Genomic DNA, 22,793 nt, shown 5'->3' with positions numbered 1-22,793 from the left:
CGGGTGGAAGAAACGGGGACAGAGAGCAACCGAATGTGAGCGAGCACAGAGCTGCGGCTGCCCGCTTGGGGGATGCTCCCGGCCCAGACGCACCCCACTCCCAGATGAGGCCCCATCCAGGAAAATAAACTTGTGTCGTTGTAAAACATCTTGGTGTCTCTTGTTTCCTCCGGCCGGGCCGTTTCGCCGTCCACTGCTTCTCGGTCCGCGATCTCCCAAGAGGGCCGGCCGGCCGATCTAACACAACCATCCCGAGCCCGGGGTCTCCTTCTAGTCTCTTAGGAGGACTACAGGGAGGACTGTCTTCCACGCAGGTAGCGTGGCCGAGCGGTCTAAGGCGCTGGATTTAGGCTCCAGTCTCTTCGGAGGCGTGGGTTCGAATCCCACCGCTGCCAAGATGGAGTTTTTCTGGTGGCCTGTGTACCCCCATATAGAAGTCCTGACCGCCCGCCACCGCCCCGGTGGGACGCCCCCCTTGTTTTTACGAGGACTCCTTGCAGCCAAGCCACCGCCGCCTTCCACTCTCTGGTATTCCAGACCGCCTCGGGTTGTGTCAGCCACGACCTGATGGGACCTGCGGAAGCAACCTGAAGTGCCTCACAGCTGATCTGTGCCTAAACGTGTCCTCAAATACCAGTAGCTCCCAAGGCTAGCGCAACTTGCTATACATTTAAGCGACGGCTGTATGTTCTGATGGTGTGCTGGAGGCTCCAACTACCTGGTCTGTTTTTAAAAACAAAGGACAGCATCCTCGCTGGCTTTTCAGACCTTCTCAGGTGACGAATGAGGCTCCTGCCCCAAGCTCATAAATATAACAGCACTCCGGTGGTACAAAACCTAAGGTTCCACCGAGATTTGAACTCGGATCGCTGGATTCAGAGTCCAGAGTGCTAACCATTACACCATGGAACCCACTCGCGATGGGTCTTCTTTGAGAGGGTACATATTACTGATATTCTCATTTTGCGTGTCTGCCATTCGCAGAAAACGGAAACACAAATACCTGCTGGAGGCGGTGGACCCCCGCCTCGGAGCACCTGAACTGTGAATGGAGACGTGCTGTGAAGGAAAAAATACACACCGTAGTTAGAAGACATAGTACGTACTGAAAAGAACATCGTTAAAATTTCATTAACAATTTTAAAATATCGAGTACGTGTTAAAATGATAAGATTTCATTGGGTTAAATAAAATGTGTTGTTAAAATTAATTTCGCCTGCTTCTTTTTACTTTCCAATGTGGCTGACTGGAAAACTTAAATTCACATAAAACATGTCTGCTTTCCCTCCACTGTCTATCTATCGTTCGTTCTACTTTCTGAAAAGTAAAATCCCGACGGGGTTACTCTCATTTCATTTTTAAAGTCATGTCACAGCATTTTCGTTACCCTTTTTTTTCCTTCGTTTTGTTTTAAAGGAATACAGAGATCAGTTGTGTTCAAAAAGAGCTGTAGGTTCGTAGGGGGGGGGAAGAAAAAGAAAAAGGGAGACGCCCGAACAGGGACTTGAACCCTGGACCCTCAGATTAAAAGTCTGATGCTCTACCGACTGAGCTATCCGGGCTCTTCTCGAAGACCTGCTCTGCTACTTATATGAGCTGTGCGTCTACGGAAGTCCAGGCTCCCAGAGGCGGTAGGTAGTTGCGTGCACGTGCGCAGCGGCTCTGGCGCCCACCGGGAGGGAGCAGAAGGGGCCCCGCGGCTGCTGCCAGCGCTTTCCCGTCCTTCGTCTGGCACAGCACCGGCCAGTGTCTGGCCGCTGCGGGGGAAGGGCCGCAGAGGCGGGGCCGCTGCAGTACCGGCTCTGGCCGCGCGGGGCCGCTGCCGGCTGCGGGCCTCCCAGGCGGATCGCTCTCCCAGCAGGCGGGGTGACCCAGATGCCGCCGCCCTGACTGCCCCGGGCGGGCCCGGAGCGGAACGGATGCCACAGGGGACCTCCCGACGCCGTGAGCCCTGAGTCCGCTTTGGCCCCCTGATCCGCCCCATTCCAAGGGAGGGACCGAGATCGGACGTGCGGCGAACCGGGGACACAGAGGGCCGGGCGTAGGGACCGCGGCGCGCAGGGGAAGCGACAGGAAAGTTGTGCTCGGCTGACTCCGGTGCGGTGTGCACTCGGGGCGACTCACCTGCGTGAGTCGACAGTCATGTGTGGCTGATGCCGAGTACGGCTCACCTGTGCACAGTGATTCACGTGGATGATTCACAAGTAGGCAATGCGGGTGCCCTGGGCCCAGTCCCGGCTGAGAGAGGAGGAGAGGGTCTCGGGGCAAGTTGGGGAGTGGGCGGGCCGGGGCCCCAGGGTATCAGTCGGCGGGACAGTGTCCCAACCACACAGGTGTCACCTGCTCCTCGTCTCCCTGTTGGCGTCTGGTCCCTCCCTTCCCAGTGGGACTCTGGCTCTTGATATCCATCTGGGTGAGCCCGGTCCTGCCAGCCAGAGAGACCGGCTGTTCCAGAGGTCAGCAAACAAGTATAAGGGGAGGAGAGAGAGCCCGCGGTGAGCAAGGACGGAGACGGGAGCTCCGGGGAGGAGAGCGAGCCCGAGAGCACCCCACGGAGAGAACCCTGGGCCTTTCCTTCCAGGTGCACCTGCCCCTGCCCCCAGACTCCGCGGCCCTGCAGCGCAACAGCTCAGCTCAGCCCCGCCCGCCGCTCCCCTCCTCCGAGGCGCTGCTTGCTGGAGTCATCGTTGCCGGGGACATCCCTCCCTCCCTCCCTCCCACCATGGCCGTGTACAGCGTGTGTGTGACCACCGGTCCCTACCTGATGGCGGGGACCCTGGACAACATCTCTGTCACCCTGCTGGGCACTTGCGGGGAGAGCCCCAAGCAGCGGCTGGATCGCTTGGGCAGGGACTTCGCCACTGGATCGGTGAGTACAGAGGGGAGGGGAGGGAGGGGCGACCTCTGAGGGTCGCGGCCAGCAGGGGACCCTGAAGGAGGGGAGGGGTCATTCCCCCAGGTCATTCGTCCAGCCTTGGGGGGGACTCCGGACTCCGACTCTGACCTCCTCACCATCCTGTCTTTCCTGGGGTGTGATAAACCCTACTCAGGCCGGGCTGTGAAGAAGGGGCCCTGGGCTGGGGGGAGGGTCAGGAGAATTTCACCTTCTCCCTGGCTCCTCCCATAACTGAAGGTGGGCTTTGGGCAAGTGGCTTGCCCTGTGTGAGTCCGGGTTTCCTCTTCTCCGGAGGGGATCTGCCTGCCTCCACCAGGACCCCAGGATTTTTGCTGGCGGCCTACACGAAGGTGTGGGAGCCAAGGAGGCTGGTGAAATCCAGAACCCTCTCTGCCCGCACCCGGTGTCTCTGTGGCTGCCACTGCTTGGACGAAGGGGGTGCCTTTTCCCAACTCGTACAAAGGCAATGCGCGGCTTAATTATATGCCAGGACAGGTGGGGGCGTAGATGCCCCTTGGAAGGTGGAAGGATGCCCCCCCCCACGGTTCCTGGCCTCTCACCTGCTTGCTTTTTGGTCCCCCCCCCAACCCCCGCAGGTGCAGAAATACAAGGTGCGCTGCCCAGCCGAGCTGGGGGAGCTCTTGCTGCTGCGTCTGTACAAGGAACGCTATGCTTTCTTCCCCAAGGATTCTTGGTACTGCAGCTTCATTTGTGTCAAGGCCCCCGATGGCACCTGCACCCAGTTCCCCTGCTATCAGTGGATTGAGGGCTATTGTACCGTAGAGCTGCGACCAGGAACAGGTGGGCCAGAGGCAGGGGCTGGCCGCTGTCTGTTGGGATTAGGGGTGGGCATGGGGCGCCTGGGTAGCTCAGATCCCACGGTTTGTGGGTTCAAGCCCCACGTCGGGCTCTGTGCCGACAGCTCGGAGCTTGGAGCCTGCTTCGGATTCTGCGTCTGCCTCTCTCTCTGTCCCTCCCCTGATCCTGCCCTGTCTCTCTCTCCAAAGTAAATAAACATTAAAAAAAAAAAAATGGAATGACGGGTGGGGTTTCACAAAACCCAGGTTGTAGGGAACAGGGGTGGGGTTAGGGTACCTAGAACTCAGAACTCCCCAGTAAATGCTTCCTGAAAAAAGTGAGCCTTTAGAACCCTGAATTTCTGGGCAATATTCACACACAGTCTCCACACTCATACTTCTCCTAGACACACACACACACACACACACACACACACACACACACACACACACAGAGTCCCTCTGTGCTTCCCCAGAGTGAATCCCTCTGGTGCCCACCGTGGGGTCAGACCACAGTCAACTGAGTCAACAGGTGTGGAAGGCCTGAATAATGAGCTGGAAAGGCCCTGGCAACTACTACTGGCTTTTCTGGTGTGGACGAAGTCCCTGTGGGTGCTGTTAGGATTCCTTCTTGCCTTTGGGTGGGGAGGGCTTCCAAGGATGCCCAGCTCGAGCTCCTTCAGGTTCTGGACCCCCAGATCTCCTGAGCTGTCTGAGATCACTGAGAGGCAAGACCAGGGCTGGTCCGGGTGTTAACGTGTTAGAGATGAGAGGTGATGTTCCAGGTCAAGATAAAGCGGGGGGTCTTTACTTACCCCCCTCCGCCCCCTAGTGGGTTCTTCATAGACGTCTAAATGCCCATCTATCGTCATAATACATCCATCTGCCCATCGCTTCCCCAAATATATCCGTTTATCAGTCATTTGTCAAGTGCATGTTACATGCACGGCGTGGGGGCACACGCTAGATGCTGGGAACACAAAACACGACTGCAAGGTAATTTCTGCCCCCAAAGACTCTTGGGAAAGAGATAAACATACAGGCGATTAGGTTGATTGTTACAATTTCGGGGTGAGGTTGTCCTGAGTCCCTTCTGCCGATGAACACAAAAGAACGTGGGGTATCTATGTTGCTGAGAGGGATTGGGTTCAAGGGTTAGGGGGTTCAAGCAAGCTTCGCTGGAGGAGGTGTTGTTTGAAAAGAGGCTCATGGGACGAGGGATTTTCATTCCCCACAGCCACAACTATTTGTCAGGACTCCCTGCCCCTCCTTCTGGATCACAGGAGACGGGAACTCCAGAGTCGACAGGAATGCTACCGGTGAGCCTGCCTAATTCGACTTCTTTCCCCCATCTTTACTGTCCCCTCTCAGCCTTAATCAGGCTACTACTCACTCTGACCTCAGATCCAATCAGGAGGCTTCATCTGAACCTCACCTCAGTCTGAGGTTGACTCACACCAGTACCTATAATTCGCAGTGAATCCACACTCAACCCACAGATACCCTGGATGTCACCCAGATGTCAGACACGACCCTGGTATTGCCCGGGCTCAGCCCAGCTTCAGCCTCCTGCCCCCCTTCTCCCCCACCCCAAAGCGGCCACGATCTCCATCTGAATGCAAACCCAGCTCCAAACCAGTCTGGACATTCACGTTGTCCCCAAATGCCTCTCTGACCCGCAGCCCAGTGACTTCAGGGAGGAAATTCCAATTCTTTGTCACCTACCCAGAAAGTGGGTGGTTTCTGGGAGTTTTAAAGTCACGTCTTTAAAATCTAAAGAAGGTTATGTTTATTCTCAGTCGGACCTCTGACCCCTTTCTTTCCCTTGGAAGCTGGAAGGTCTATGCCCCTGGCTTCCCTGGCATCATAGACGTCAGCAACTTCGAGGAGATGGAAACAGACAAGAAATTTGCCCTGACCAAGACGGCACCTTGCACAGACCAAGGGGACAGGTGACAGGGGAGCCCAGGCTTGGGAGGAAGGTGAAGGGCGTGACCTGAAGGTTGGGACGATGGGGCCCGGGCAGCCAGGAGAGAGGACAACTAGGGTTTAATCCAGGAGTCAGGACAGAAGGGGCAGAGGTGACCCCAAGGGTCTGGCGGGGAGGTGGCTTCAGGCCAGAGCGGAGGGGGCTGGGCAGGGGTCCAGAGCAAGGCAAGGGCAGAGGGAGGGAATTAAGGGGCGTGGGCTGCAGGTCCGTCTGACTGGTGTCTGTCTTTCTGCCCACCCCCCCCACAGCAGCGGGAATCAGTACCTGCCTGGCTTCCCCATGAAAATTGACTTCCCGTCCCTGCTGCACATGGACCCCAATATTCGCTACTCGGCCACCAAGACGGTCTCCCTGCTCTTCAACGCCATCCCTGCGTGAGGCCACTGCCCTCCCTGCACTCCTGCTCAGTCTGCCTTCTGCCTCCGCTCCTCCCGTGTCCTCCTTCCGTGTCCCCTCTGCACATCTCTGTCCCCATGTCTCCTCCCTATCCTCATCTCCCCCTCTCTGTCCTCATTCTACCCTCTGTCCCCATGTCCCCCTCTCTGTCCCTGTGACCATATCTGTGTCCCTATGTCCCCTCTCTGTCCCTGTGTCCCTATGTCCCCTCTCTGTCCCTGTGTCCCCCTTTCTATCCTCATCTCCTCCCTCTGTCCCCATGTCCCCTCTCCCTGTCCCTGTGTCTCTGTCTCTGTCCCATCTGCCCCCATGTGCCCCTGTCTTTGTGTCCCCCTCTCTGTCGCCATGTCCCCCTGTCTGTCCCTGTCGCCCTGTCTCTGTCCCCGTATCCCCCTCCCTGTCCCTGTCTCCCTGTCTCTGTCCCCGTATCCCCCTCCCTGTCCCTGTGTCCCTGTCTCTGTCCCATCTTCCCCCTCTCTGCCCCATGTCCCCCTCTCTGTCCTCGTGTCCTCCTCTCTGTCACCATGTCCCCCTCCCTGTCCCTGTCTCTGTCCTCATGTCCCCTCTCTGTCCCCATGTTCCCTCTCTGTCCCCATGTCCCCTTTCTGTGTCCATGCCCCCTCTCTGTCCCCATGTCCCCCTCTCTGTCCCCATCTCCCCCCTTTCTGTCCCCATGTCCCACTCTCTGTCCTGTCTCCTCCTCTCTGTCCCCATGTCCCCTCTCTGTTCCCATGTCTCCCTCTCTGTCTCCGTCTCCCCCTTTCTGTCCCCATGTCCCCTCTCTGTCCCTATATCCCCCTCTCTGTCCCCATGTCCCCCTCTCTGTCCCCATGTCCCCTCTCTGTTCCCATGTCCCCCTCTCTGTCCCCATCTCCTCCTCTCTGTTCCCATGTCCCCCTCTCTGTCCCCGTGTTCCCCCCCCCATTCTCTTTCTCCCCATCACTTCCTGTTTTTCCTTTGTCATCACCCCTTTCTCCATTCCTCAAATCTAGGAAATTAACTGAGCACCTCCTCAGTGCAGAGCTCAGTCCCAGGCCCTGTTGGTGGGACCATGTTGAGTGGGGCAGGGAGGCCAGGCCCTGAAGTTTCAAGGAAGTGAAGTCAGACCATGTCATGTTCAGACCCCGGAACCAACACTTTCTAGCTGTGTAACCTTGATCTTCACTTAGCCTCTTAACACTTTCCTCATCTGTCAGATGACAGGAATACGCATACCTACCTCACAGGTTGGGGCGAGAGTAAGCAGGAGAACACCCGGTACGAAACAGTCTCGGTGGATGTGACCGAGTAGTAGTATTAGGATGTGCTCTACGGCCACGAGGGGCTCAGTGTCCCCCGGGGGACACGTGGCACAGTTCATTAGGGATCGGAGGGGCCATTGGCAGCTCAAGTCAGCTTGAGGCTCTGAGTGTGATGTGGTGGAGGGGGTAGAGTGGACATTCCGGGCCAGAGGCGGCAGGGCTGAGTAGAGGCCGGCAGGTGCCTCCCGAGAAGGCAAGTGGGACTGAAGCCGGCTTTGGGCCACGGAGAGTAGAGCTGAGCAGGGAGTTGGGGGGGGTGGTTCTGGGCAAAGCCAGGCTGGCCTGGAGGGAGGACGGACAGTTCGGCTGGACATCTGTGCAGTAGAAGGTCCAGAGGAGTCCAGGGCAAGAGGCTGGATCCTCATCCTCGGGGCTCCTATGCTGACCGATTCTCTGGGAGCAGGACTAGTAGGAGGGGAGCAGAGGTGAGGTGAGAGTGAGCTCGGGAACATCTGGAGACAGCTGCAGGTGGCTCAGGCCTCAAGGCAAGGATGTGGCAGGGTTGCTGGACGAGAGTCACCTGAGCTGGTCCCTGGATGGACGTGTGGGTCTGGACGAGGCGAGGGAAGGCCCCGGAGATCTAGGACAGCCTGCGTGGGACTCAGAGACGGCCGTGGGCGGAGGGAGCTGGTGTTTGACAGCCATGGGGGATTCATGGAGACGAGGGGCTGTGTCCGGGCTCCAGTGCGGGGCCGTGACAGGACACTCTGGGGGAGGGGTGTGCCAGGCCCTCGGAAAAGGAAGACCTTTTCTTTCTCCTTCATTGCCTCCTCACTCTCTGCTTTAACGCAGAGCTCTCGCCTGCTTCCTCCCCTCTTCCGGGCCTTCCTGGGCAGGTGCTCAGCAAATGCTGTGGCCTGAGGGGCGGGCAGCTCAGCAGATACTCAGGAAGTTGTCCCTGGGGACGTCACAGATGCGCCTTTGCCCGCATCCTTCGTGGCATCTGAGCAGACTCACACAGCCGCCTTCCCCACCGCGCATGGCAAACCCACCTGTTGGGTGTCGCATTCCCTCCCGTTGGCCTTGACTCCGTTAGTGAGTGATTAAAATGAACCGATATGTCCACTGACGGAACCACCCAGGCGCCCCAAGCATTTTTTTCCTGATTATAAAATAACACATGCTTGCTGTAAAAAAATTCAAGCAGTGCGGGCACCCACAAAGTGAAAAGTGCACGGCCCCCTAGGCTGCCAACCCCTCGTTTACCAGTCTGGTGTAGAAAGCAAAGTTTCGCGAGAAGGCCGTGGTGGGGAGGGACCGGCTGGTGGCAGGCTTCCGAGCCAGCCCTAGCAGCTGGGGCTTTGTCCTGTAGGCAGTCAGGGGTCAGTGAAGGTCTGTGACAAGATGGAAACTTGGAGAGAAGCCAAAACGCCAATGAAGACAACTCGTCTGCAACACGTAGCCCCGTGCACCCCTGTGCGTATCCATGTGGAGTCACCCCTACGAAGCCCCAACTGGCCACTAGACTTCTCTCGTGCTCACACTGTTAGGCTCCTCTGCTCCGGGAATTGACCTTGTCTGGTCCCTCCAGGACTCTAGGCTGGGGGCACAGTGCCCCTGGCAGCCCCAGGCCCCACCTCGCTTCTCCCCCCCCCCCCCAGGTCCTTGGGCATGAAACTTCGAGGACTGCTGGACCGCAAGGGCTCCTGGAAGAAGCTGGATGACATCCGGAATATCTTCTGGTGTCACAAGACCGTCACTTCAGGTGTGCAGAGCTGGGCAGATGTCTGTCCCCTGCCCCTACCCCGTGCTCAGAACCCTCAGCCCCATTCTGGGAAGGGGCCCTCCTCCAGCCGTCCCAGGGAGACTGTGGAGTCCCAGCGCGTGGGGCTCCTGGTTTCGTGAGTGGCAACCATCACAGAGGCCCCTTAGGAGCTCACGCCGTCTCCCCTTTCCCTGGGAGGGGACAGGAATAGGGGAGTGAGGACAGAGAGACATTCCACCTCCCTGGGAGAGGGTCAAGGGTCATTTAGGGAGTCCTAATCCTGACCAGGGGCACTGGCCTCTCTTCCCCTACTGCGACCATCGCGAGTTCTGTCACTGGGGCCAGGCTGGGGTTCGGGTCTCTGCACCGCCACTCGGCTGGGCCAAGTCACTCCGTCTCTTTGACTCTCAGGGTCCTGCGTGAAATTGATTAATTTCACCTGCCTCGCAGGGCTGCTGGGAGGGGAGCCTAAACCAAGGGAGCAAAGGACTGGGCACGGGGAGGATCTAGGGATGTGGCTTCCAGACCCAGTGGTCCCCTCTCTTGCCCCCTAGAGTATGTCACCGAGCACTGGTGTGAGGACCCGTTCTTTGGGTACCAGTATTTGAATGGTGTCAATCCCGTCATGCTCCACTGCCTCTCCAGCCTGCCCAGCAAGCTGCCTGTCACCCATGACATGGTGGCCCCCTCGCTGGGTCCGGACACCTGCCTGCAGACAGAACTAGAGGTGGGTGATTTGTCGTCATGGATACAGGATGGGCGTGGCCGGTAAGGGCCGGACGGCTGGGGCCACCTCCAGTCTGCAGGCCTCATCCGCTGGGCAGCACCGGCTTCGAATTGGTGCAAACGGAGGTGGGGGCCAGAAGGCGCTCAGCCATGCCTGGAAGCCTGAGATGGGGCCTGGTGAAGAGCGAGCAGGACAGCCTGGAGGAGAAGGCCCTGCCCGTGTTCTGGGGCTTCCAAGATCCCCAGAGCTGAGGCCCAAAGAAAGCTACGTTAGGACAGGGGGAAGGCAGCGCAAGGAAACACAGGAGGAGCAATCACGGGGCCGTAGGAGCTCTGAGGGTCTGGGAGAAAATGATGGGCCAGTCTCTCTGCGGCAGCCAAGCCCTCGGGCATCCTCCAGGAGGCTGGAAACGTCGCAGTCAATTCTGTGTGTGTTTATCTTGCTGTTGTTGGATACACTGACAGGGTCACTGAGTGGAGAGAGCAGGAGGGACCAGGCAGGGGCGTGGGGAGAGGATGCCAGCTTACACAGGTGGGAGGTTGTGCAACGCGGACTCAGCTGGACCTCATTCCGGACATGCTGCGAAGGGTTGGGTATCTAACTCTGGACATGAGCGCAAGCGCCAAGTATTACTGAGGCCGAATCGGGGTGGGAGTGGGCGGAGAACAGAGAAGGCAGTGGAGCGCGGGTCGGGGGCCACTTGTGAGCCTCTGTGCGCCTTCCCCAGAGGGGGAATGTCTTCCTAGCGGACTACTGGATCCTGGAGGAGGCCCCCGTCCACTGCCTCAACGGCCGCCAGCAGTACGTGGCCGCCCCGCTCTGCCTGCTGTGGCTCAACCCGCAGGGGGCGCTGGTGCCCTTGGCCATCCAGGTGAGACCTGGGGCGGGCTTCGGGGGCGGGCTCAGGCGGCACGCCGGCAGCCTCGAGCCTCAACCCCCTTATTATTCTTGGACGCAGCTCAGCCAGAACCCCGGGCCCCAAAGCCCCATCTTTCTGCCCACTGACTCCTACTGGGACTGGCTGCTGGCCAAGACGTGGGTGCGCAACTCGGAGTTCCTGGTGCACGAGCACAACACGCACTTTTTGTGCACGCATTTGCTGTGCGAGGCCTTCTCCATGGCCACACTGCGCCAACTGCCGCTGTGCCATCCTGTCTACAAGGTCGGTGAGACCCCCGGGCCGGGCTAGAGGGGGCGGGCCAGCTCGGCCGGCTCCCCTGACCTTCGGCTCCTGCGCTCTCATCCCGCTCGCAGCTCCTGCTTCCCCACACTCGCTACACGCTGCAGGTGAACACCATCGCTCGAGCCACGCTGCTCAACCCCGACGGCCTGGTGGACCACGTGAGCCCTCCGGCCCCCTTCCGCCCCGTCTCTGAAGCCCCGCCCCGGGGGCGCTTTGCCCCGCCCACAAGCCTCTACGGCCTGCAATCCCATTCCACGGTCCCTGCCAGACCCTTCCCACAAGCCCCGCCTGCCTCCCCCCATTGGTTTCCTACTTGCCCCGCCCACAAGCCTCTACGACCTCCAATCCCATTCCACGGTCCCTGCCAGATCCTTCCCACAAGCCACGCCCCGGCCCCTATTTGCCCCGCCCGCAAACCCTGTCCCCGCCCCCTCTGTCCCACCCACGGGCTCCGCACCTGCAGGCCCCTGGCTTCTTAGTTTCTGGAGGTGGGGGTGGCCGGCTCCCCTTTGACCACATCCTCCGCTGACCCTGCGCCGAGCTGGCCCTCTCGTCCTCGCCTCCCCGGCGTTAGTTACCAAATACCTAAGGATTACCTCCCACGCACGTAGGAGGCCCGCCACCTCCGCAGCCCGCGCAGGCACCTCGATGGAGGACCAAGGGCTCCTTGGTTAACTGAATAATTCCCCCCTGCTGAGTCACTAGCCTCCTCTTGCCCCCAGGCACTGGGGTGGGGTCTGGGCCGTCCCCAAGCCCAGCTGTCTTGTGTTGTCAGGTGACGTCCGGCGGGAGGCAAGGCCTCCTCTACCTCATAAGCACAGGTCTGGCCCACTTCACCTACACCGATTTCTGCCTTCCGGACAGTCTGCGGGCCCGCGGCGTCCTGACCATCCCCAACTACCATTACCGAGACGATGGCCTGAAGATCTGGGCGGCCATTCAGAGGTGCGGGGTGCAGGCCTGGGACCTTGCAGCCAGTCTGGCCTCACCAGGGCCTCCTGGCTCAGGGACAGGGTGGACGCCTGTACTCATGCGGGCTGGGGCGCATGGGGCTGGGGGTGGTGGCTGTGTTTCAGGCCCCAGCACGGAGCACCCCAAGGGTGAGAATTGGGGTTGGGGTCCTCAGTGAAACGACAGGTAGCTGTGGCCTGGGGAGAGCCTGGGCTGTGTATGAATGCGGGGGAGAAAGGAAAGGGCAGGGTGTCCAGAGGAATCAGGGCAGGTGAAGTGTAGGCTGGGACCCCAGGCTCTCTCGTCAGTGCACTGTCCCCCCAGATGCCTGTGTGGAAAGGAGGCCCCGAGTACCCATGACTCGGGAGTGCCCAAACTTGGGCCCTTGGGTTCCATCCGGATCTGGGGGTCCCCGCTGGACCCTGGTAGGCTCCCAGTGGGTGCTGGCTGTCTGGCTCTCCCCAGCCTCAGGGCCTTGGATTTCTGGCCAGCCTTGAGCCCAAGGTCAGGCCCGTAGCATTTGCATGTCTTTTCTGCAGCTTTGTCTCAGAAATCGTGGGCTACTATTATCCTAGCGACGCATCTGTGCAGCGGGACACGGAGCTGCAGGCCTGGGTCGGCGAGATTTTTGCTCAGGCCTTCTTGGGCCGGGAAAGCTCAGGTATCTCCTCTTCATCCCCCAACCACAAGCTCCAAAGGACTCAGTGCCCTCCTTGGCCTCACCTGTTACTTAGTTCTTACTTATGGACCAGCCTTTGAAGTACATCCTATGCTTTTTTTCTTGAGGCTTTTCCCCTCCTCTTTAAACAACAAATTTTATTTTTTTTAAATGTTTATTTATTTTTGAGAGAGAGAGAGAGAGAGAGCGTGAGCGGGAGAGGGGCAGAGAGAGAGGGAGACAGAATCCGAAGCAGGCTCCTGGCTCTGAGCTGTCAACACAGAGCCTGACGTGGGGCTCGAACCCACGGACCATGAGATCATGGCCTGAGTTGAAGTCGGGTGCTCAACCCCCTCAGCCCCCCGGACGCCCCACTTTAAATCACATGACATCTGCCGTGGCTGGATTGAAAACGCGGGACTAGCTGTTCTGCAGAATGTGTCGCCTTCCGAGTTAATCCAGTGGCTTCCTCGCGAGGTCATTCAGCTTGCTACTCTACTCGCTGTGTGTTCTGTCGATGGGAAGTAACATCTAAAGGTTAAATGTTGGGGCAAGAATATTTCTCAAGTGATGGTATGTTCCCCACGTTGCATCACACGGGGAGGCAAGTAGGGTCAGGTTGTCTCACTGTTAGCGATGCCGAGTGATTTCTGGGTTAAGGTGGTGACAAGGTCTCTTTGGGATATTTCAAGGATGACCCATCCCCTGCTTTGCAAGCCCACTGTTAATCCTGGGCTGGCCTGGTCCTGAATGCTCCTCCCCCAAAGGCAGTTTTTGTTTTGTTTTTCCTATTTGGGGCTGTTTCCTATTTGAGACCTGGGATGGGGGGAATCTAATTACTGTTGGTTGACTCCCCTATCTTACTTTATTATTATTTTTTAATTTTTTAATGTTTATTTTATTTTTGAGAGAGAGAGAGACAGACAGACAGATAGGGTGCGAGCAGGGGAGAGGCAGAGAGAGAGGGAGACACAGAACCAGAAGCAGGCTCCAGGCTCTGAGCTGTCAGCACAGAGCCCGACGCGGGGCTCGAACTCATGAACTGTGAGATCATGACCTGAGCCAAAGTCGGACGCTTAACTGACTGAGCTACCCAGGCACCCCTATTATTATTACTATGTTTTAATGTTTATTTATTTCGAGAGAGAGAGAGCACAAGCTGGGAGGGGGGCAGAGAGAGAGGGAGAAAGAGAGCGAGAGCAAGAATCCAAAGCAGGTTGCACGCTCTCAGCACAGAGCCCAACACGGGGCTCAAACTCACAAACCGTGAGATCCTAACCTGAGCTGAAATCAAGAGTCGGAGGCCTGACCGACTGAGCCGCCCAGGCGCCCCTCTCCTAGCTTACATTATTAAACCTGTCTCTGACTTAATACATCAGAGCATTCTTCAGCTTGACAAACACCTCTTCCGACAGTGCGAGCTAATCCCAGATTCCTGGTTTAAGGCAAGACGCACTGATCAATCAGCTTCGGTCAGTGTGACTTTTGCTTCCATATTTCAAGGGGAACAAATAAACACTAGGAGCTACAGAAAACTTCCCACAGCTCGTCTGACCTCCTTGACGCTTAATCTCAGCCCTCCAGGTTAGAATATCCACCACCAAGAGAACCTTCAGAAAATTCCCACATGCCCCCCATCAGGTGCCGGGTCCTTCCCCCAAGCCTCGCCTGTTCGGCTGTACCAGCCTCTCTCTCTCCTGACTGTGAGCCTTGAAGTCATCTTTGGCTCATGTCCTCTCTGTCTTCCTGTCTCCCTAAACCCAGTTGGGTGTCCAATTCTTACTGTCCCCATCAATTCGTACTGTCACCACCCAGTCCCTGCATTATAGCAGCTGTCTCTTTGCAGGCCTCACCTTTCTCAGCCCCTTGCTGCTTGCCCGCCAGGCCTGAGGGGCCACCGCCCTGGTAATCCTCTGAAATTGTGCCCAGAAACCGCCTGGCCTGGCACATTCCTTCCCACCCTGCCTTCTTACCTTCTCAGGCATTCACTACACTCAACCGATAATTACTGGGCTCTTCATATTAAGTATTGTTCTAGGTGCTGGGGTTTGGCGGTGAGCACGACAGACAGAAATCCTGGCCTTCACGGAGCTTAACATTCTAGTGGGGAGACTCTGATAATAAATAAATATGTTCGGTGGTTGGTTATGAGCCCCCGGAAACATGAAAATGCGTGTTGAGGAAGGGGGTGGTTTCGGATAGGTGGTCAGGGAAGATCTCTCTGAGGAGGTGATGTTTGACTAGGGAAGTGAGGGAAATAGTTCGGTGGATAACTGGCCTAAGACTATACAGGCAGAGGTATAGCAAGTGCAAAGGCCCTGAGGCAGATGTGTGACAGCAGGTTTGCAGAATATCAGGAAGGCCTGCATGGCTGAGTAGAGAAGGTGAGAGAGAAAACAGGAGGGAAGGAAATAAAGCCCGAGAAGGAGCGAGGGCCAGATCAAGCAGGGCAGTGGTAAGGTGAGTGGGGTGGGAGGCCCATAGCGGGTTTTAGCAAGGGGCGACATGATCAGATTTACGGTTCTAAAAGACCAGATTGGCCTCTGGGAGTATTTGCTGATCCGAGGTAAAAAGAGGAAGGAATGGACAGATTTCGGCCTGAGCAGCTGTATAAAGATACCAGAATGATGGGGCGCCAGGGTGGCTCAGTCGGTTAAGCGTCCGACTTCAACCAGGTCACGATCTCGCGGTCCGTGAGTTCGAGCCCTGCGTCGGGCTCTGGGCTGATGGCTTGGAACCTGCTTCCAATTCTGTGTCTCCCTCTCTCTCTGCCCCTCCCCCGTTCATGCTCTGCCTCTCTCTCTCTCTCAAAAATAAATAAACGTTAAAAAAAAAGAATAAATAAAGATACCAGAATGAGACCCCCGGGGGAGGGCCAGGCTTGGGGAGTATGTGGGGTAGGGGTGTCAAGCGTCAGGTTTTGCGGATGTTGTTGGAGAGGCCTCGTAGACACCCAAGTCAGAGCGTCAGGTGGCGGCTGGCGATTTATGCCCACGGCTACGCCAAGCTCGGGGTCCAGGCGGAGCCGGAGGCGTGAATTTGGAGGTCACCGGCCAGCGGGAAGCGGTTAAAGCCATTGATTTGCGCGAGATCAGTGAGCAGTGACGTACAGGGAGAAGAGGTCTCATCATGCCCTCCTCTGTCATCTTTTTTTCTGTTCAAAGCTCATCCACTCTTCCAACTCAAGGGGGCCCCTTCTCTTGCCCCAGGGAAGTCTCCCCTGAGTGCCTTAGCTTCAGTGCCTCTTTCTCCCTGCCTTCGTTTTCCCCAAAGAGCCAAGCCCGGGCCCCCCACGCCTCCCACCTCTGCTTCTATCACTGCGAGCTTCTGAGTGACACTCTGGTCATCTGTTTCTGTCACTAAGCCCCACAGTGGATGATCCCTTACTGGGTGCTTGGACAAATCTTGGTGAATTGGGGAGAATTTGAACATTAAGTGCTATGAGGGGCTGTGGATAGAAGTGCCTTGGCAGTCACGGAGCAGAGGCACCTTGACTGTCAGCTTGAACTTGGCTCCTCCAGTGTGAGCTGTGCTGGCTGGGCGTTTTCTGGTCTGATCCCAGCACCCAGATCCTATCCTGACCCCCTTTAGAGACCGCAAGCCTTGGTGATGACCATCCCTAACCTCAGCCCAACCCTAACCTTAGTCAGAAGACAACAGTGGCCAAATGCTCAGCTCTCATGTCCTCACTCACCCCTTGGGGTGAGCCCCGGCCCCGAGCTGCCCCTGGGAAGCCCATGCTCTCCCTCTACACCCTCTCCCCTTCCTCCTGCACCCAGGCTTCCCGCAAAGGCTGTGCACTCCGGGAGAGCTGGTGAAGTTCCTTACTGCCATCATCTTCAACTGCTCGGCCCAGCATGCCGCAGTCAACAGTGGGCAGGTGAGGCTGCAGGGGGCAGGCCTGGGTGGGGCGGGGACGGGGCTATGCAAGGTTGGGCTCAACCATGGACGTGAGGCCAGAGTTGGGGTTGAGAGTGTGGGTGTGTCAGGGTTGGGGTGGGTTTACGATCAGGGCTGAGGCTGGTGGTGAGCGGGTGGAGTGGGTCCAAAGTTGTGATGGTGACTCCAGTTGGTGTTGTGTAGGAAGTAGAACTTATGGGGCCCCATCATGGCGGGGACACAGCCGGGTGGAGTATCAGGTCACTCTGGGTGGCATGCCAGCCCAAGGCCCTTTGCTGGGGTTACCTCCTCTCTGGGTCCTGCTCCTTCCTTGGTGATTCACTCTACCCAGTCGTGGAACATTGGATGGGGAGTGACAAGGGGTGAGCCTCCTACCCCACTTCTGGAACTTTCTACCCTATACTCCTCCCTGTCTTCCCTTTCCACCATCCTCTCATTTCCCAACTGTGGGAACTGGGATAATGAAGGAGCTGGTTCCCTGCTCTGCCCAGCTGACTCAACTGGGGCGGGGTCCCTACAGCATGACTTTGGGGCCTGGATGCCCAATACCCCATCATCGATGAGGCAGCCCCCACCCCAGACCAAGGGGACCGCCACCCTGGAGAGTTATCTAGACACCCTCCCAGAAGTGAACGTCACCTGTAACAACCTTCTCCTCTTCTGGTTGGTCAGCCAGGAGCCCAAGGACCAGGTGTGTATGGAGGATGGGGTGGAGTGGGGGTGGGGTAGAAGCGGGGGGCTTACAGGGCCTGGGCAGTGGCAATGGTTTCCAGGGGGGATTGGGGACTGAGTGCTGCCATTTATGTCCACTGCTGAGCTGTCTTGGGTTCCTCAGTTTCTTTAGGAAGTGATAGTTGATCCCCAAAGACATACATTGAAGCAAATACCAGTTTAGTGGCTAGGGCATAACGTCCATTGAATTCACCAGTTTACCAATCCATCCACCCATCTGTTCATCCATCCACCCATCCATCCACCCATCCATCCATCCACCCACTCACTTATCCATCCATCCATCCATCCACCCACTCACTTATCCATCCATCCATCCATCCACCCACTCACTCATCCATCCATCCATCCATCCATCCATCCATCCATCCATCCATCCACTCATCCATCCATCCATCCATCCATCCATCCATCCATTCATCCATCCATTCATCCATCAACCATTCATCCATTAACCCCTCATCCATTCATCCAAACATTGAACACACATTATTTTGGATACCTCCCACATGTCAACATGACACTGGGGACCAGGCATAGGAAGCTGAGTGAGACTTCCCTGCCTTCAAGAATCCTGTGGCCTAGTTGAGGAGACACACGGGGAAGCGGACAAGGGCACAACAGCGTCGTCAGAATCATTTATGCACGAACATGTACTTCTTGCGCATTTGTTATGTGTCAGATGTTGGTGGGCAGATACAAACCCTATCCTCATGAGCTTGGTCTCGTGATAGAGGTGAGAATGGGGACTTGTGGAACCTGACCGAGTGTGGGCGAACCCCGGAAGGCTTCTTGGAGGAAGTGACATCTAAGCTAAAACCTGCAGGACAAGTAGGAGCTTGACAGGCAAAGGAAGGGCAGGGTTAGCTGGCAGGCAGGAGGAAAGGCACAACCAAGTGAAAAGAAGTGAAGGTCAGTCCGTTGGGGTGTCGGTGCGACTGCAAACGGTTCGGTGCGGGCACAGCGTTCATTCAGAGCAGGATGGGGAAGCCACTGAAGAACATTAAGCCAGGGGTGACATGGCTAAATTTGTATCTCAGCAGGAGCGCCTTCCTGGCAGTGTGGATGGCTGGGAGGGGCAGCTTTGGAGGCAGGAACCTGGCTTGGCCAGGGGAACAGCCCTTTGATCACCAGTTACCATCATTTTCGTTCACATGTTGGGGCACTGGCCCTGCCTCTGCCCCCCTGGTCTTGTTCACAAGCCCTCTGACGTCTGGGGAATATCCTTATTTCTCGTGCTTGGCTCCGTTTGGTGCAGAGGTGCTGTCAGAGCTTGAGGACGCCAGGGACAAGTACCTGGGTCCTGCTCCTTCCTAGTTCCATTTCCCAAGGACTCGGAGACATTCGTTTTTGTTGTTAGAAAGGAAAAACTCTGGGGTTTTTGTTCTCCTCACACAATACTCTGTTCCCATGCTCAGTACTCTCACTCAGTACTTCTGGCCACTAAATGTGTGTGTGTGTGGGGGGGGTGTTCCCACATCACATGATTCTCCGACACCAGCTGGGTGTCAGGTAATTTAAACGTTGATTTATTTTTGAGAGAGAGAGAGAGGTGGGGGAGGGGCAGAGAGAGAGAGGGAGACGCAGAACCCGAAGCGGGCTCCAGGCTCCGAGCTGTGAGCACAGAGCCCACTGCGGGGTTCGAACCCATGAACCGCGAGATCATGACCTGAGCCGAAGTCTGACGCTCAACTGACCGGGCCACCCAAGCGCCCCTCTGTGTTCTGCTTTTTTGGACAGCTCCACTATAGTTCCAGAACTTAGATGTCAATCTGATAGATAAGACATAAAACGGACTCTTTGAAGAGACTAGTAAGATAAACCAGGGACAATCCTAATCATGAGAAATAAGAGGGGACATAGACGTACAGCATTAGGAATGGAAAGGCATCCAGCCACCAGTTAAGAAAATGGGACCGGGGCGCCTGGGTGGCGCAGTCGGTTAAGCGTCCGACTTCAGCCAGGTCACGATCTCGCGGTCCGTGAGTTCGAGCCCCGCGTCAGGCTCTGGGCTGATGGCTCAGAGCCCGGAGCCTGTTTCCGATTCTGTGTCTCCCTCTCTCTCTGCCCCTCGCCCGTTCATGCTCTGTCTCTCTCTGTCTCAAAAATAAATAAATATTAAAAAAAAAAAAAAAAAGGGAAGTGGGTCTCAAGGGGAAAGTTCCAGCCTCAGATCCTCGCTTCCCACCTATGTGACCCTGGGTGTGTAATTGGGCCTCTCTAAGCCTCAATTTCTTCATCTGTAAGGTGGGAATGATAAGAGCGCCTGTCTTACAGGATTGTTGTGCCGTCCTGACACTCCATATCAAGTGCTTGCAACACGTTAACTGTAATTAAGAAAATAAAATGATAAACTTGCTCTACTCAGCTGCAACCATCTTGGAAATATATCATTAGCCGGTGAAGGCCACTACTAAATAGTAAAACAAATCATACACCATGAGGAAGTCTAGTTTATTCTAGAAATGAAAGGCCGATTCAACCTTATGCAATCTGACGGTGTGATTTATTACATCGGTAAAGAAACACCCCGTATAATCATCTGGATATATGAAAGAAGCCTTTGATAAGCGTGACTAGTCATTGCTGATAAAAACTCAGTGTAAGGTGAAACTCCCAAGCTGAGTTTTGAGAAAAAGTGTCTTTCGGAGGGGCGCCTGGGTGGCTCAGTCGGTGAAGCGTCCGACTCTTGGTTTCAGCTCAGGTCATGATCTCACGGTTCGTGAGTCTGAGCCCCGCATCAGGCTCTGCGCTGATGGCTCGGAGCCTGCTTGGGATCCTCTCTCTCTCCCTGTCTCTCTGCCCCACCCCTCTGCTTGCACTCGATCTCTCTCTCTCTCTCTCTCTCTCAAAATAAATATTAAAAAAAAGTATATTTCAGAAAACACTGCATTTATGGTGAGGCAGCAGAGATCTCCTTAGAAAGTCAGGCACGACAAAGTTAAATGCGCCGTGACCACTGTCCTGGGAGGCCCGGTTGGAGGTCCCCGTCAGGGCAGTCAAACCAGACCGAGGATTTGTAAACATCAGGATTATTGGCAATAGTTGTATTGTATGAAGGTTCTATTGGACGGGAGGCGCACGCTGGTTAGAAGGCCGGGCGCCCCCGGGAACTGCAGAGGTGAGCCGGCCATGTGGTCTGGTCACAGAGACAGGGGCCAGCCCCTGCTGCCACAGGCTGGCGCTCGCTGTAGTTCACCGCGATATTTCCCGATTGTGGTTGGCCACCCTGTAAAGCGTGACGGCGTGTGGCAATGGCGTGGGAATGACTGGCAAGGTGCCTCAGAATGGGGGTGTCTTCAGGAGCTGCATTTTGAATTGAATCGGGGAGGCGACAGGTGTATTCTTGGCCATGGCTGCCGGAGCGTGCTTATGTGGATTTCATAACATGTTAACACGTTATGTTGATTTGTGTTAAGGATGTGGTTGTGCTCTTTTAGTTCACAGAACAGTGGACCAGGCGTTGGAAGGAGCCTTTATTATTTAAAAAAAATTTTAATGTGTATTTACTTTTGAGAGAGACAGAGACAGAGTGCGAGTGGGGGAAGGGCAGACAGAGAGGGAGACGCAGAATCCGAAGCAGGCTCCCCACTCTGAGCTGCCAGCATCGAGCCCAAGGCAGGGCTCAAACCCACGGACTGTGAGATCATGACCTGAGCCGAAGTCGGACGCTTAACTGACTGAGCCACCCAGGCGCCCCTGGAAGGGACCTTTAAAAAGATATTCTAGAACAATCCATCCCCCCTTCCAGGTGCAGAAACAGTCTCCGAGTGACAGGCAGAGGGTTACCAGCAGAGGGAGCGCTAACCTTAGGCTCCCAGCACTCCCAGGGCCCACACTCCCTGGGTGTTGCAGGTGTTGTGGGGGTGTTGGGGGTGGGGGTGGGGGAGGCTGCTCCAAGCAGGTTGTCTGGAGGGGTGGTCTGCGGGTTTGCTTTGCAGTAGCCAGGGCTGGGTCATGCCCTTAGAAGCCACCTTAACTATATATTGGCAAACCCTCCATTCTTCGTCCCATCCTGAACATCATCCCGACCGCCACCCGATTTTCTCCCAGCGGCCCCTGGGCACCTATCCGGATCAGCACTTCACCGAGGAGGCCCCTCGGCGGAGCATCGCGGCCTTCCAGAACCGCCTGGCCCAGATTTCGCAGGAGATCCGGGAGCGGAACCAAGGCCTGGTGCTGCCCTATGCCTACCTGGACCCTCCCGTCATCGAGAACAGCGTCTCCATTTAACCCCTCCTCCTTCCCTCCCTACAAGAAAGGCTCAAGCATGAGGACGTGAGGAGGGCGTCCAGGGCCAGAAGCCGCTGGCTAACGTCAAACGCACAATAGGCCCTTCACGAGGGGGAACCCCGTCACCCTTTGCTCTACTTGGGACAGCCTCTTACTTCCCTCTCCTGTGAAAACCTACCTCCTCCCACCAGGAACCCCATAGGGACACTGAGCTCGCTTTCCAGTCCTGCCCCCTCCCCAAACTCCCCCTCTTACCTTGGCTCTTTGTTTCCACTCTCCTCCGGACCTAGGGCCCACCAATCTAACTTCCCTCTCTGGAAAAGCCTGGAAACTGGGCAAGAAAGGATATGTGTCCTGAGTCTGCCATGTGGTCCCCTTTGATGGAGCATCTTTAAGGGGAGGGTTAGAATTAGACCCAACTTGGGGCACCTGGGTGGTTCAATCAGTTAAGCTTCAGACTCTTGATTTTGGCTCCAGTCAAGATATGGTTCGTGAGTTCAAGCCCCGCATTGGGCTCTGTGCTGACAGCACGGAGCCTGCTTGGGATTCTCTCTCTCCCTCTCTCTCTGCCCCTCCCTCTCTCTCTCTCCTTCTCAAAATAAATAAACATTAAAAAAAAAAAAAAAAAAGAATTAGACCTAACCTCTAGCTCTTCTCCGGGCTAGCTCCCTGGCCTGGATATGTGTGTGTGTGGGGGGGGTCCCTCCCTAGCTCTTGTCCTCACCCCACAATCCTACCCTCCTTCCTTTTTTTTCTGTCCTTGAGCCCAGTGAATTCAATAAAACCCAACAGATTTGGTTCCCATTTCATTGTTGTTTTTGGCACATGCATGTGCGTGCGTGCGTGTGTGCGTGCGTGTGTGCGTGCGTGCGGCTGGGGTAGCAGGGGATTGGAGGAGGAAGGGGCTGCGGTGAGTCCCTGGGTCATCTGTTCTGGAGACAGGGAGCCTCCCGGCTCAAGTCAGCCCCTAGCCAGGCCCCACGTTCCTGCTGTCACCTCCCAAAGAGTGTCACCCATCCGGAGGTGAAGGAATTTCCATTCAAAGGGCTGATAGGAAAAAAGTCAGTATTTTGCAAAGCCTAGGAAGCCAGCTGCTGGGTGTGCCCCTGGGAGCGGTCACCCGTCTGGACACAGGGAAGACTGAGTCTCCAGCCCTCTGCGGGTGGGTGGGGTCACTATGAGCTCCGCAGGGAGGCGGCTCACTTCTGGCCCGGAGCATTTAGTCCTTGCCCTGCCCCTCCAAGGCTGGCGCCTCTCTGCCTCTGCTGTTCTAGACGCCGATCCCGCCAGCTCCGGTCTCTGCGGGAGCGGGACGGAGCCTCCT

General features: G+C 56.5%; 1 protein-coding gene, 1 long non-coding RNA gene and 3 other non-coding genes across 8 annotated transcripts; 2 read left to right on the top strand and 3 right to left on the bottom strand.

Annotated features, from left to right (window-relative positions):
* Nucleotides 1–313: 313 nt before the first annotated feature.
* On the top strand, nucleotides 314–395 carry TRNAL-UAG (transfer RNA leucine (anticodon UAG)). Its single transcript has one exon. It is a non-coding gene; the product is annotated as a tRNA-Leu (tRNA).
* Nucleotides 396–840: 445 nt separating this feature from the next.
* Nucleotides 841–912, bottom strand: TRNAQ-CUG (transfer RNA glutamine (anticodon CUG)). Its single transcript has one exon. It is a non-coding gene; the product is annotated as a tRNA-Gln (tRNA).
* Nucleotides 913–1,489: 577 nt separating this feature from the next.
* Nucleotides 1,490–1,562, bottom strand: TRNAK-UUU (transfer RNA lysine (anticodon UUU)). Its single transcript has one exon. It is a non-coding gene; the product is annotated as a tRNA-Lys (tRNA).
* A 352-nt stretch (nucleotides 1,563–1,914) lies between these two features.
* Nucleotides 1,915–22,273, top strand: ALOXE3 (arachidonate epidermal lipoxygenase 3). 4 transcript variants are annotated; one of them, XM_086685919.1, is made up of 16 exons: nucleotides 1,915–2,204; nucleotides 2,582–2,869; nucleotides 3,493–3,697; nucleotides 4,931–5,012; nucleotides 5,526–5,645; nucleotides 5,935–6,057; nucleotides 8,982–9,085; nucleotides 9,640–9,812; nucleotides 10,540–10,683; nucleotides 10,771–10,974; nucleotides 11,067–11,153; nucleotides 11,771–11,940; nucleotides 12,486–12,607; nucleotides 16,384–16,484; nucleotides 17,025–17,195; nucleotides 21,290–22,273. In XM_086685919.1, exons 1-16 carry the CDS (start codon nucleotides 2,154–2,156, stop codon nucleotides 21,467–21,469), a joined length of 2,325 nt encoding a protein of 774 aa, XP_086542045.1. In that variant the 5' UTR covers nucleotides 1,915–2,153; the 3' UTR covers nucleotides 21,470–22,273. The 4 variants fall into 4 exon arrangements, with proteins under 4 accessions (XP_086542045.1, XP_086542044.1, XP_086542046.1 ...); XM_086685918.1 differs by having other exon boundaries at nucleotides 2,055–2,204; nucleotides 5,932–6,057; XM_086685920.1 differs by having other exon boundaries at nucleotides 2,056–2,204; nucleotides 3,583–3,697; nucleotides 5,932–6,057.
* Nucleotides 7,342–8,478, bottom strand: LOC147574015 (uncharacterized). The gene is made up of 2 exons (XR_015243824.1): nucleotides 7,901–8,478; nucleotides 7,342–7,785 (listed from the first exon to the last, which is right to left on the bottom strand). It is a non-coding gene; the product is annotated as an uncharacterized LOC147574015 (long non-coding RNA).
* Nucleotides 22,274–22,793: the final 520 nt, after the last annotated feature.

The sequence above is a fragment of the Puma concolor genome, chromosome E1, assembly GCF_028749965.1.
Source record: "Puma concolor isolate L17-30 chromosome E1, mPumCon1.1.hap2, whole genome shotgun sequence".
NCBI classification, from domain to species: domain Eukaryota; kingdom Metazoa; phylum Chordata; class Mammalia; order Carnivora; family Felidae; genus Puma; species Puma concolor.
Note: the sequence above shows the minus strand (reverse complement) of the source record. Positions and strands in the feature narration are given on the sequence as shown.

What these genes read in the sequence shown, in the direction of transcription:
- ALOXE3 (XM_086685918.1), top strand. Translation starts at nt 2,154, where the DNA reads ATGCCGAGTACGGCTCACCTGTGCACAGTGATTCACGTGGATGATTCA. An exon ending in AGAGCTGCGACCAGGAACAG is followed by an intron (nt 3,698 to 4,930) that starts GTGGGCCAGAGG and finishes CATTCCCCACAG; the next exon opens with CCACAACTATTTGTCAGGAC. An exon ending in CCGACGGCCTGGTGGACCAC is followed by an intron (nt 11,154 to 11,770) that starts GTGAGCCCTCCG and finishes TTGTGTTGTCAG; the next exon opens with GTGACGTCCGGCGGGAGGCA.